General features: G+C 38.8%; 2 protein-coding genes across 2 annotated transcripts; both read right to left on the bottom strand.

The window, feature by feature from the left end:
• Nucleotides 1–312: 312 nt before the first annotated feature.
• Nucleotides 313–6,230, bottom strand: LOC103717360 (peroxisome biogenesis protein 22-like). The gene is made up of 8 exons (XM_008805709.3): nucleotides 5,999–6,230; nucleotides 5,661–5,888; nucleotides 5,520–5,567; nucleotides 3,031–3,087; nucleotides 2,811–2,912; nucleotides 1,748–1,813; nucleotides 805–906; nucleotides 313–712 (listed from the first exon to the last, which is right to left on the bottom strand). Exons 1-8 carry the CDS (start codon nucleotides 6,101–6,103, stop codon nucleotides 614–616), a joined length of 807 nt encoding a protein of 268 aa, XP_008803931.1. The 5' UTR covers nucleotides 6,104–6,230; the 3' UTR covers nucleotides 313–613.
• A 2,345-nt stretch (nucleotides 6,231–8,575) lies between these two features.
• Nucleotides 8,576–14,861, bottom strand: LOC103717366 (gibberellin 2-beta-dioxygenase 6). The gene is made up of 3 exons (XM_017845365.3): nucleotides 12,352–14,861; nucleotides 11,903–12,224; nucleotides 8,576–11,437 (listed from the first exon to the last, which is right to left on the bottom strand). Exons 1-3 carry the CDS (start codon nucleotides 12,813–12,815, stop codon nucleotides 11,207–11,209), a joined length of 1,017 nt encoding a protein of 338 aa, XP_017700854.2. The 5' UTR covers nucleotides 12,816–14,861; the 3' UTR covers nucleotides 8,576–11,206.
• Between the last annotated feature and the right edge of the window lie 50 nt (nucleotides 14,862–14,911).

The raw sequence follows: 14,911 nt of genomic DNA, 5'->3' as shown, positions 1-14,911 counted from the left end.
TCGAGCTTGATTCAAAATTTGGTTCAAGTTTAGCTCGTTTGAACTAAGCTCGAATAAACTTGAAATACAAATATATAAATAATTTAAATATAATACATATTGTTATTATTATCCAAATAGATAATTATTTTTATATTTATTTATTATAAATCAATGCAGATAGTGTAAAACAAAATTCATTTGAACTATAAAATTAAAATACAAACAAGATTATTATTCTAAATTATATGTCTTAAATCCCTTAAATAAGGCAAAATCACTCCATTGTACCACAGGGTTAAAAACACGAAAAAAAGTGGATACTCGTTTTCCTACAAAGATTCCGTGAAGGCTCTTGAGAAGATCAGAATACAGCATCAGTTTAGACGACATCATCACTGTTTTTCCAAAGTTCAGCATGTACATAATAAGAAAAAAAAATTACATCATAGGCAGCGTTGCAGCTACATGCGTTAAACGGAATCATTGATCACTCTACATCTCTGCGAGCCCAAATAAATTGAAACACTGATGCCAAAACAACAGGTAAATGTGGTGACTGTTCGCCACTACCAAGGACAAAAAAAAAAAAAAAAAAAAAAGATACCGTATAGCCCTTTGCTTTTCATCCCAGCTAAGAGAAGTACTGCTCCAAACTTGTAGAAGTGAACACATTTGCTGCTATTTGTCCAGGTTCCATTGATGAGATAAATAGTTGGTGTCTGATGAAGCGCTGAATGGGAGGATATGGTCCTCAAAATATCAGCAGCAAAACGAGGAAATATAAGCTATTAATAAAACAATAAAATAAAGAAAGGATCATACAGATAGTTGAGAGATTATATCAAGATTGGTATCAATATGCCAATCTGCCTCCAACTGTCGAACAAAAGAGGTTCGCCCACTCTCAGTGCTACAAAAGAGGACCTGGAAAATTTTTAATCAAGGAAAGCATCAAGAATAGTGAACCGGCATATGACAAAAAAAAAAAGGATTCTACAGAGCAAGCAATACTATCCGATTCTTAGAGGTTACAGGAAACTTTCACAATAAGCAAACCATATCAAGCAGCGATTTTTAATACAGCTGGAGAATACCAGAAAATTAATAGATTCAAATCCTGACCTCAAAGATCACAGCTTTATTTATGTATGAAAAGGAAGAGAACATGAGAAGATAGAGGCAAAAGAATAATATGAAAGAAACGGAGGGAAGGGGAAGGCTCACATTCTAGGCAGTCTGCAGGGTGATAGACACAACCCCGGGCAACAGATAAATGAGTGCAATAGTTAAAAACAGTGGGGTCGATCTCAGCCAGCTAACAACTCTACCATCGAATTATTTCAAATGAACCTTGTTTCAACAACTTCATGGATCTAGATTATTGAAGAGAGAACACATTAAGTCTTATTCTTACAAAGTCTTGATTGCACTTTTCATAACTGAATCTTGCTCCCTCTATCCCCTAGTTCCTTACCATTTTCATCTCTTTTCTGGCATAAGTTACCTCCAATTCTGTTCTTATCCAATGAACCTCCAATGTAAAATGCCCAAGAGATCATCTCAACCTTCAGCCAACATTCTTATATGCTCATCACCTATAGAGTTACCCCCCCTTGCTCTCAGCCCCACGCGGGCAAATTTCCCCAAGAAATTCCTCAACTGCCCAAAAGCTTCTAACACCCCCAGAAAACCACAAGGAGCAAAGAGGACCAAAAATCCAGGAAGGGAAATGTGGATCAAAAGTTCCAAAATGAATCATATGTACCTTGTCCTTGATCAAGCCACCAGATTGGAAAAGCCCAGCACTCTCCAAGGCTGAAAGAACCCTTTCCTGCAACCAGGCTTTTTCTCATTATACACAAGAATGACAAATTTAAATTAGAACCATTTACAGTTTTACGCACATCAAAGTTTGACCATGCTAAAATCATGTGTTTGACCGCACTAGTAAAGTAAACTGCAGTCCAAAGATATAACAAACAAAATCTTCCATGGAAATGAAATGTCAAATACTTAGGTCATCAGTCATCGCTGATTACATCAGTTTTTTTTGGATAAAGAATAAGACAGTGGCAGTTTTTAATATTAGTTAATAACTAAAGAAATAATAGAAAAGAGATTTTTCAAAAAAAGAGCAAGGTTAAAAACATAACAAATGAAGCAATAAAGCCATGCAAAATACTTCTACCATTGTTTCTGCAGTGCCTTGATACAGTTTGTCCATGTCATGTAGAACCATCTAAAAATTAAATTTGCCCTAAATTGTGCCAGACCTTGCATGTATTTCACGCAGGCCTGCTGTCATATATTCAAGAGATCCTGATGGAGTTCACTTGGCTAAAAAACGTTATTCTCAAAGACAGCGTTTGATGATTTATGAAGTTGTTAACAAACAAAAGTTCATCATGATTAAAACTTGACTAGCAGAACAATAAGTGAAATAAAAATTAACAGTTATATCTTGATAAGTTAATCTCAAAGATGGTATGATCATAAGATGATGATTTCAACATGATCAAAGCTTGATTAGCAAAGCAGCGGGGAAAAGGACACCATCAGTGATATTCAGCAGTTTATGTTTGTAGAATAATAGTATATTCAGAGTGAAATGAATTATATCAGAAGAAAAGAAGCAAGATGCCTGCCACAGAGTTTTAGTAGATGATATAATGATGAGACAACAAACGAGGTTACAGGGCAATTGAAGTGGACTTAAATTTAATGAGAAAGCATTCCATCATAGAAATTACAGCTATCTTTAAGCTACCAAAATATTCATTAATCAGAGAGATTGAAGTTTACAAATTAGAAGTTCAATGAATGCATACCTCACTTTCATCATCAAGAACTGTTTCCATCAAATAAAGATCACAATATTTCATGATTTCCAGAAGAATTTCCACCACAGAGGGCCTAACAGTAGCATGTTTCTGCAAGAACAATATGCATAAAGTCAATTCACTCGGACTAGGGTTTTTTTTTTTGAAAAAAAAAGGAAAAAAAAAAAAAAAACAGATTGAGCAGCTTGAGGTACAATCAACTGTAAACCTGAAGCTCTTCTGGACTTTTTTCCTCCAGGATCACACCAAGTAGCTGGCAGGTCATCTGCATAAGAAAAAAGGAAAAAAGGAAACCCAAAATGCTTCATATAGAAGGTAGTAAAAGCTCCTTTCTCAGAAGAGATGGTAATAGTCTATGTATAAATGTCATAAGCACACCCTGCAAATAACTGACAAAAACAAACATATACATCCATTAAAGAAACGTGAGAGGGTAGGATGAAGATACAACGCTCAAAGCAATAATATCATGCATCTTTCCTAGCCATACGAAAACGAGAAGCACAAGCACTGAGCTGAATGCAGTAATTCTCTAAGATAGCCATAATATTCAATTAGAAGAGTCTGATTAATTAATGTGGTTCTTCCTGAGACGTTTGATGAGTTATAGTTAATTTTCTAAGAAATGCTCTCCTAGAAAGGATGAGTGATCAAAAAATTGGAAACGAAGGAGGTCAATAAGGAGGGCAAGAAGGAATGCACTTTGGATGGCATTAACACATATATATACAATGTTCAAGGCTGCAAAATATGTTGGTGTATTAGAGAAAATGCAATTTCAATGGACTCAATTATGAGATCATTTTGCAGATTATCATGAGCCTGGGTACAATATTCTGGCCCCAAGCATCCACCAAGCCAAGGCATATGCATTCACCACTACCCTTCAAATACCACCACTGGCTTGGTGGGTGGATGCATATTTAATTAAGCATTCAAAAGTGCTTAATTAAGCTTTTGCACAATGGTTGCCTCATTCCACTCAACGGCAATTGTCATTGCAATCACTCTGCACAGATGGGTTTGGCGAAAAAAATCAATAGTCCACCCAAGGATCTGCACACAGATCCCAACCAACAAACATAGCCTGCACGTGGAACACCCAATGACCTCATGTGACTAATTTAATATCAAAATGACTAATTTAGTGTTGCACATTTACACATACAAGTGCGTATATGAGTAGGTATGAGCATGAAACAAAAGACAGGTATTTATTTGTCCATTGCAAGTGGAAGGCATGTTTTGGATCCCCAATTTTCCTTCATTTTGACGAAACAAGCAAACATCAACATATGCATTCATATACATGCATGTTAAAAGACCTATGTGGGATTCTGATGTGCCAAACACCTAATCTAAATCCAAAATCCCAACACCAGTTTTCATCCAAAACCAACCTTAGTTATAACAGGTTTTATTCTTTATTGTTGTTATTTATTCTTATACTGTACAATCACAAAAGGGAAAACGATCATCTACATAAAATACTTATTCATAAAAGAGAAGACTGTTCATTCAGTCAGCTAAAAAAGAGGATCAAAGTTATAGTGATGTACGAATAAATTTTGACCATGTTATATGCTAGTAGCTATGGGAATCTGAATTTGAATCAAGTAAAGAAAACAAATCACAAAGTGCCCAAGAATAAGATCCTGGCATTACAGATAAACCATAAAAATGTGGACCAGAAACTTCAGAACTAGACTGCATAGGTTGTGGAATCAAAATCATATTATACAGACCGTATGAATCTCTAATGTTCTTAAAGTACGTAAAGGAAAGTAACATACATTTAAAGCAATCAGCAGTGGAACTGTGAAATACAAAATTAAGAAAAGAAAAAAATCCTGGTTCAGGAATGGCAAAGAAGTAATGGCATAAAGGGCTGTAAAAATACAAATAAGAAGAAGAATGTGAGAAGTTAGTAAGGCTACACATGCAGTCTAAGATGATTCATACAATGGGCTGGAAGAGTGCAAGAAAAGAAAAACAGGTCAGCTAGGGTGAGGGAAAGGATACCTAGAGATAACTTAGATAAATTAATATTTTATAGGGATAAAAGATGGCAAGGTTAAAAGAAGGTTGAAAGGTTTTCCTTTTTCCCCGCATGTTGTTAAAGGGAACCTTACAAGAGCATTTATTCCAAAAAAAATGAAGCAGCATCAGTCAGAACTGATAAGGATGCAGAATGTAAGGCATTAAAATCAGACAAAATGTTATATAAGGTTGATGAATTGAGTTAACACAGTTGACACATATGCAAAGAAGTTCTAAAATCAAGAAAAAATGCCAAACAACTGGAAATTAAGTATACAGGTTTTCCTCTATGAGAACAATGGGGATGAGCAAAGGTGCACCATCTACTGTCGACTTAAAGCCACAAGATGAAGTCAAAGGAAACGGATCTGAAACAAAGATTAAAGGCCATAAACCGCACGCCATACTAAATCCAGTTAACAGCTGAGTTTCAGAAGCTTGTACTACAAATCACATAAAAATTCAGCAGATATGAAGGAAAATTATGACAATTGTTATTGAGATATATTAAAACATCACAAACATCAGGAATACTTTGTTCAGATTGTATACCTTTCGGCGGCCACTCAATTTCATATGAGATAAAATTATGATTATTGTTATTGAGACATATTAAAACATTACAGACATCAGGAATACTTTGTTCAAATTGTATACCATTCGGCAGCCACTCAATTTCTTCTTCACAATCTCTCCGAGACTGAGCTGCAAACGTTGGCCAAAAGGAAAAGGGGTAAGCATTCGCCAAGCCAAGAAGCACGAATCTCAATCTTTTGAACAAAAAGGCACAAAATTTACCTGAACTGGAGCACCAATCGCCTCGAACTCATCAGGCTCCTTCATTTCCAGCACTGGCGCGACCCCTTCCGAGCTGGAACCAACTCCACCCGCCGGCTGACTCGCCGACGGAGTAATCCTCCGCTTCTGAGCATTCCTTCTCGGTCTTCCCGGCGGCGACCGCAGGAACTTCCATGCGAAGACCACAGCGATGGCGAACCCGGCGACGGCTCCGAGCGACCCCGCCGTCTAAAAAAAAAAAAAAAAAGCCACCGACGAATTCTCCCATCATCCACCCGACATTAGAATCGAAGCTCGTTCAATCTGAGAATTTTTAGGTTATGGGGTTAGGGTTTTACCTTGTGGTTGAAGAGGAGCATGAGGACGTCGGCGATCTTGCGGTTGAGGAGGCGAGACAGCCGCCTGACGAGGTTTCCGACGTGGTCGGCGACGCGATCGGACATCGGTCCCCGGGGGCTCGTCGGGAGGTCTAGTTTTCCAGGAAAGGGAAAGGGTGGCTCCTTGTCTTTGTCGAAGCTGGCTGGGTGCCGTGACCCGGTTTGAGGGTTGGAAGAGGATTTTCGAGTTGGAAGACTGGAAAGGCAGAGGTACCTTGTTGTATCCAGCTTCCCCTAATGCGGCATGTCGGACGCCGAATTTGGTTATCTCTAATTTAATTATCAATTTTCTATTTCTAAATTTAAAAATAATTCTTTCTTTTTGGTACATAATTTACAAATAATCCTTGAAAGAGGCCTAGTTACAATGTTACATGGAGTGGGGAATTATAGATATATTTAAAATTTATAAAAATGGAAATGGCTAAAAGGGGAGAGCATGATAGTTTCTATTGTAATAGTCAAGATAAAAATTGTTATTTATACTTCGTACTTGCCCTATTGTTCCCAAAAAAAAAGAAAAATCAAACATAAAATTTAATTTCACTTTGCAAATTTTGAATCAGATCCATTTTTTAAAAAATATAATTTTAGGGGGGGGGGGGGGGGGGGGGGGGGGGGGACTTTGCAAAATATTATATTACTATTTCCATTGCCACTTGTAAGAACATTTTTGTATATATATCACTATATACTACCTACCAAATATCAAAAAAAAAAAAAAAAGAGGCATGGTATGTACTTATCCAGCAAGCCAAAACTATGCATTCAAATAAGGGTATGGGTACAATTTTCTAATTTTCATTCATGTTACAGCTTGCCTTTATATAATTCTTTTAAATTGGGATCCAATGAAAATGAACAATTTCTTTTGAAAAATTATGGATAATTTTCCTTAAGCAAATTTCACGTAAAACAAGTCAGCTTTTTTTTCTTTTGGGGGGGGGGGGGGGGTTAACTTTGCATGAATGCTATAACTTAGAGATTTAGAATAATTTATTTTCAATCAATGACCTATTATTATTTCTTTATGAGTGTGTGCATGCATATGTGTATAGATGTAGATATAAAAACAGATATAGATATAGATATTCTGTATAGAGTAAATTCAGCAAGTGTCATGGCCAATTTTATATGAAGTTCATAATTTAGCAAACAGGTAATTTAGGACTCGTTTGGTTTATGGAAAGATTTTTTCTTCACTAAAATATTTTTCTTGGGAAGCAGAGGCCTAGGTATATGATACCTGAAAAAGTGATTTTTACATGTTTGGTTGACCATAAAAAAGTAACACATTTTAGAGCAACTTATGTTTGATAGAGCATCTACTTTTTTGAAAAAGTTGTATAAAATACATGTTATGCTCTTAATAAAAGAAAAGATCTTATTTATTTTATTTTAAAGCTTAAGGATGCTTTTGGGGGAAAAAAATGATCTTGATTTTCGGTAGATAGAAAAGTGACTTTCCCACATCCCACATAGATTTTTGTTTTCCATAAAATATTGGAAATCTTATTTTCATAGAAAAGCTACTTTGTCATTTCTCTTCTTTGAAAATTCCAACTAAAGAAGAAGCATTTCTCCATTTTTTTGCTAACCATACTTTTCCTCCACTGCTTTCCACGAACTAAATAAGTCCTTAGGATTAGACCAAGAACTTCTGTTACAATACTGTTTTATGAGGATGCATCTACCAAATGAAGTCGGCAGAACCTTGCTGACTTCATATGAAGCATCCTGCACCAAGATCCAAAAGTAAGTTATAATAACAGGCTTAAAATCTTCCACAACATAACCTTCCAATAAATAAAATTGGTGCACGGTTACAAACTTCCTTAGTGAAGCTTGCTCTAGTTACCCAAGGTCAAGGTGTTGGATTCCTTCCTTTTCAATTTACAGAAGAACTCTCTCCCTCTTTTTCCAAGATCTCATCCTCCGATCCTTTTTATTATAGTTGGGAAGGCCGCTTAGCTGTAAGGCTTATCTATTGGACTGAATTTTCTATTGAATTATGGATTATATAGTATATTTAAGTAAGGTCCACATCAACCCAATCCTTATCCAGTCCAAATTCTATGAGGAAAAAAACAAACTTCAATAGATACTTTTTTATCTTGCAGTCCAGCAAATCTATAGATAGGATTTAGACCAAAATTAGGATGTACCTATGAGCTAAACATACTAGGTCTATTTGGAAAATCCAATAAAATTGGGCTGGGTTTTCTATATGAATCGGGCCGGTTAATATACCCGGCTTGTTTTCTTCCAAAGCCTCGTTCTAGTTTTGGCCTAAATCCACCTACGGGCCTGTTGGAGTGTAGGATAAAAGAAAAAAGATCTATAGAGATATTTTTGGGCTTCCTACAAAATTTGGGCTGGAGAGAGATTGGATTGATATGGGCACTATTTAATCCATGATCTATGGAAAATCCAACCCAATTCTACTAGATTTTTTAAGGGTCTGTTTGGAATTTCCTACAGAAATGGGTTGAAAATTCTGTAGGAATCAAACCTCTTGGCCCATCTAACTTCCATTTTCTAAGTGTGTGTCTAATCCCAGCATAAATCCTAGCCTTTGGGTTGTAGAAAGAAAAAAATCTTTATAGATATTTTTGTTCTTATAGAATTTAAACTGGATGGTGTTTGGTTGACAAAGGATTGGTCCAATTTATAAATCCTACCACATTTTCAGCTCAATTTTATAAAAATATCCGAACAAAGAATCCATAACCCAAATCATAAAAACTTCGTTTCTATTGAAAATTCAGCCTAATCCTGCCGTCTCTCCACCAACTGCGCACCTCTCCAAACACCCTGCGGAACGCTCGCCAGCTCCACGCCCTCATCCTCGATTCATACCATCAACCTCGCGCCCGTTCCTTCGCAACAACCTCTCCCTATACGCCAAGTGAGGCTCACTCGGCGACACCCAAAAGGTCGTCGACACAATGCCAACGAGAAACATCATCTCCTACATTGCCGTTCTTTTTTCCATTTGCTCCAAAAAAAAGGACTTTGAGAGCCTCAAACCCAATGCTTCCACACTCTCTTGCCTCGTATAAGCCTCATCTTCCCTCCAGGACCCATCCGTTCCCGGGTCACAACTTGTGGCTTTTCAAACAATATATGTGTGTTCAAACTAGCTGCTGACCGGGTCTTCAGTGAAATGGGTAAAAGAGAGATGTCATTGCTTGGAACTCTATAATTCTCATGGTAGTCTCGAGAGAGGCTTGCAAGTCTTCAGCCGCATGTTGGGGACTGGGTTAGTGCCAAACCAGAGCGCGTCTTCCCCAGTTTTGAGTGTTTATGGGAGAACATGGGATCAAAACAGAGGGCGAATTACCCAGGCCTGGATGATCAAGTCTGAATTTTTACCAGATATCCAGTCACAGAATGCCTGCTCGACATGTACATCAGCTGTGGGGACATAAAAACTGCACCATCTGTTTTTGAGAGGATTGAGACACCTGACTTGGTCTCTTAGAATTCAGTCATTGTCGCCGGGCATTCTGATATCGGCGATGGAGAAAAGACCACGAAAATGTCTACTCATTATGAACAATGTCTCTATATGGAGGGCCCAAACCCAGATGAGTATACATTTGCAGCCATTATTTCTGCTACTGCTTCTTTGCCCTATATAAATTATGGGAGACACCTTCATAACCAAATTGTTCAAGTAGGATTGAAGTTTTGTATATTTGTAGGAAATACACTAATTAATATGTACTTTATGAATGATGCGCCAGATTCTTATCGAAAGTTATTTCACTGTATTTCAGAGAAATTAAGATGTCATAACCTGGACCAAAATGATTGTTGGCCATTCAAGATTGGGCCAGTGTTGTATAGAATCTCTTGCCTCCATATCTTTTGTTGGGTTTGCAAGCTTTTCTTTCTTTTACTTTGATTCTTCTCATTTTCATTTTCTTCTTTATAATGATATGCGTGTCTTATTTGTCTGCCAATCACTTATTACTCTCCCTTGATTTAGATGATTAGCTTCCCCATATACTTTTTATTTAAAAGGAAAGTAGAGATAGAGCTGGATCGACCTACTTATTTAAAAGCTACCTGATATCATTGTAGGAGGTTTCACAAACACATAGCAAAGGTCCTTAACATTTTCTTCACCACTTATGGAGGGAGGTCTAATTCTCGAATGAAAAGGTAGCCGGGTTGAGTAATAGATTTTAATCCAAAATCATACATGAAAAACTAAGCTGTGGTTTGACAAGATGGATGATTTAATGCGAGAACAATGATCTGTAAAGGAACTCTATTTTAATGAGATAAAAACATTTTAAGCCTGAAATTGCTTCTGTGATCTTAAAATAAATGACCAGCAAGCATGCTCCAAGTGGAAGAACCTGTAAACACAGCTCTTGATCAAAAGCTAGCAGATTTTTTTTTTAACAAAAAAAAAACTAAATCTATCTGCTTCTATTAACTCATTGTGTCGAACTTTTCATTGCGATACAAACAAGTCTTCAACATAGAGCTGTATTGGAAGTTCAAAGGACAAGCATTTTTTAACAGGTAGATTTAACCTACAAACCACAATAACTCACACCTGATTGCTATATAAACAACTCAGCTGATGTGAAGTTTCATTAGAGCAGGTTCTTAGCACAACGAATTCCAGTCCCCACATGGACCACATCCAAATCTTTATTGCCATTTTCAAGGTTAATTAACCCATCCGGCCATGGAGCCCCCCCTGCATCTTAGCTTTTTTCTAATCGTCCAAATACATCCAATTTGATTAACTTTGTCTTGTCTGGCTCCTGTCCTCTTATGGTGGCCTCACCAACAGTTATACACGATCCAATATTCATAAATTTGACATGGAACTCTAGATACAAAAATCTGAAGTCTCTCTGAGTTAAAAGATGCTGAAACACTGTAGTTATTACAGGGATAGTATGCTTCATCTTTGCAATCAAATTGAAAAGCAAGATGGTTAATGATCAAACTTATGGACTGTATTTGATACACAGACGTACAAATTATTCGTCTTAAAGAATGGAGTTGTTCTTCTTCGTCATTATCCTCACAGTCCTTCCTCTCTTTCTAATGCGCACGATTTTTATTTTTTTTTGAAGAAATTTGTACGGCAAAAAGTGTAGCAGTTATCTGTACAGGTGCAAGAGAGTGATCAGAATTGGCCTAGATGAGAAACCTTGAAAGCCCAACTTTATATCCAGTTTTCTTGACATCCATCTTCACCTGCTCTCTAAACTCCCCGAAAGTGAACTTTTTGTAAGGCGACGGCTCTTCGTAGCTCCCTATGGTAGACTCATATGATGGGCAGAGGAAATAGGCTATGGAGTACCTCTCCAACCTCCCATTAGCCATCACTTTGTGCTCCACGCTCTTGTAGATGTCATTGCTCCACGCCTGCCACAAACCATATCCATATTAATGATTAGAGCATTTAGTTCAGTTGAACCACATCAAAACTGCCACACCAAAGCAAGCATAAAGAAATGAAAAGCTTGGGCACTTTAGACTTTGTGCCCTTGGTTTTTTTTTTTTTTTTGGGGGTGGCGGCTACTTCTACTTCCGCAATAATTGAGTTCATTGATCATAACCATCTTTTGATATGATTTCATGGGCCACGGCTTACTTCTGTACAAGGTGGCAGTGGCTGCGGATCGATACCCAGCCGAAATGATTGACCAAGCGGTCCAAGCCCTCAGTACTTTTTAAGAAAAAAAGTCGGCATATGGTTGTCCTTATTTTCCATTGGAAATCGAAATAGTTTTTGGAGTACACGTGTTTTTTTTGTACTTAGTGAAAATAAAAGCATTTGCTGACTGTTTGTGCTGGAAACAGATGTAGAGAGTTGCCCAGTTCAGATACCTGAAAGAGATCTCCAATGTTGACTATGAGAGCATCCGGATTCGGCCTGACAGCAACCCATTTGGAATCCTTCATCAATTGCAGGCCGCCAACCTCATCTTGATGAAGGATGGTGAGGAAGTCGCTGTCGGTGTGGGGCATCAAACCGTAGGTCTCTGGTGAGAATGGGCATGGTGGATACCGGTTCAATCGAAGGAAGCATGTCCTCTCGCTGCAGTTCTCTATGAAGCACTCCCCAGGACAGCCCAGATTCTCGGCTAGAACTCCCGCAAGCATCCGAGCAAGCTCGGACATGGCCCCGGCAAGCTTCTCCATCGCCGCCCTGGCAGAACAAAGTTTCGTCAGCCATGATAGCATCGCCGCTACCTTTTACGGGAAGATGTCAAATGATGGGCATTTTGGACATTGCAGTAGGATTTAAATGCGGTATCAGAGGGAAATACGAATACCTGAGGGAGTCGAACTCCCCGCTGCGACCATCCTCCTCCGAGATCTTTTCAAGAGGGACATGGAAGGCCTCTGACCATGCGAACTGGCTGAGAGACATGGCAGTTGGAGTTCCCCACCGGTAAGAGTTATTCAAGAGCCCAGAGCTGGTTTTTTTCTCGAAAGGCATCCCAAACAGCTTCATTTGTTCTCTCCTCATCTCCCCTAAGAGCTCGGTGCTGATTCCATGGCTCAGCACCTGAAAGAAGCCCCACTCCGAGGAGGCCTTTGCGATTGCCGCAGCACAAGCACGCCGCTCGTCTTCGTCGGCGCCGCTCCTGAGTCCGCTCAGGTCTATCATCGGAAGCTCGCACTCCCCCACGACTTCATGGACTTGGACTTGGGAGCACTGCGCGATGGAGTTATTCAACAAAGCTTTGTAGAGCTCTTCGAAGGGAGGATCGCACGAAGCCTTGGAGGGAAACATGGTTGCCCTGGCTATTAAACCAAAAGAGACGGGAACTATGGGAAGAATGGAGAGCGCGTCGATTTGGAGGGCTGCTCTGATGGTTGTGGGGACTTATATAATGCTGCATGGCAGGCCTGGAGAGTGAGAGGCCCAAGGGAAGGTGGTGAAATGGGACAGAGCATAAGGAATCCAAGGGCGGAGAGACGAGGATTTGACACTTGGAGCGAGGGGAGAGCTCTACTGCAAACTTGTCATGTGGTGACCGAGTGCACAAAGATACGCTTAGGTACCATAATAAAAAAGGAAGAAGAAAAGCATGTCTGAGGTCTCAATCTTTGATTTGTTAACTATGTTACAGAGACAAATAGATCATGACACTTTCTTTTCTTCTTTTTTCTTTTCTTCCTCTAGGTGTTGTGGGATTAGTTAGATTGCATAGAGACTTTCTAACTAACGGATGGTTCATGCGTGGAACTCCATCGTAGAAGCCAAAGATACTGTTTTCGTGCTAGCACTCCTAATGCTCTTCTACGGAGTTTTGACTTCATATGGTTATGACTGGGGTATGTTCCTCCACGTAGATGTTTCTGTAAACTGTATAGGGGAAGCAGCGAAAGTGTTAATTGAGTCATCGGCAGTTTCATCTCTCATATTGAAGTAACTATGTTGTCGGTGGACGATTGAACAACCGTTTCAGATTACTGTTTTCTTGATGGATTTGTGGAGCCTCACAATTATTATAAAAAGAGTCACCGGAGATTCAGGAAATTTGAGTCATGGTTTCTTCCTGCTTCTAAATCATGATTTCAGGAGACTTCGTTAAAGCAATGATACGGGGTAATAATTTACAATACTCTAGAAAATTCCAGATTAAGAAAAGAGTGGTTCTGTGCCAAAAAAAGAAAAGAGGGGATAAAAAACTAAGAGCATAACGCAACCAATGGGCGGCAGATCGAGTATTTAAATTTGAAAATTCATGACCTCGAGAAGGATTTGCAACTAGACAAGAAAAGCAGCAAGAAACATAACATCAAGCTTTAGTTTATTCAAATGACGTATTGACGTTGAATTCAAAGGCTTCTCATGGTTGGGGTATTCTTTTTTAATTCCATGATTTTTTAAATTTTTAAGTGAGCTGGAAGGAACGTGCGATGTTTCCTTTGCGCATGGTTTTATAACCCGCGTTGCTCTTCCAAGATTAATGAAATGCAACCATCATACGGCTATTCTTTGATAATTAATTAAAATTTTGATCTCATGAGCAGTGGCCTCTTGAAGAAGTCATAGGATGAGCAATACCCTGACGACACTGATGCTTAAAGATGAAACCTAGTGCTACATAGTTGACGATCTTTGATAGGGTGGCACTTTTTTGATGCAGAAGCTTTAGAGATCCACCACTCAGAGATTGTAACATAAGGGGGGCTGCCTCCTAACCAATTGGTCCATCTCCTGTGCAGGATCGGCGTGGAATAGAACGATAAGAAACATTTGTGGCTAATCATGAGAAAAAGCAAGGGACCTGTAATGACTTTTGACAGATATCGCAATGGGGCCCGATGAAAAGAACTACATGCAAATTTCAACCTACGAGACTATGACCTGGTTGATTGAAATGACTGCTATCTAGAAGGTTTTGTACAGAAGCATAGAATCTGATCAAACGTCATGTGGCTTTTATTCAGATACGCGAACATAAGTGAATACAGAATGCATCAGACCATAATTCTTCTTCCTGAATCTTCTCCCTGATATCTACCAGCCAGATTTAAATCCAGTTACCAGCTTCAGCACCCCATACCGTCGGCATCTACGTTCTGAATAATTTCCCATGAACAGGGAGGCAGGTAAAATGCTGGTTTGATGGTTTACAAGTTCCAACATAAGCAGCTAATATCATCAAGCAGCAAGGATATGTACTGGAAGTCTGAAACCTCATAGCTTGCCTCTTTGTTGTACTGATCCCTCACTGTGAACCACGACAGAGATGAGGTACCGGCCTCCTACAACAACAAAATATAGACACACAAGGGGAAGTCCTGAAGCATGGAACTATACTGCAGACTGTGTTAGCCTGGGAACCAACCGGCCGTTAAAAGTGTAAGCTATTTCAA

This window comes from Phoenix dactylifera, chromosome 17, assembly GCF_009389715.1.
Source record: "Phoenix dactylifera cultivar Barhee BC4 chromosome 17, palm_55x_up_171113_PBpolish2nd_filt_p, whole genome shotgun sequence".
NCBI classification, from domain to species: Eukaryota; Viridiplantae; Streptophyta; class Magnoliopsida; order Arecales; family Arecaceae; genus Phoenix; species Phoenix dactylifera.
This window is presented reverse-complemented; position numbering and strand designations above follow the sequence as displayed.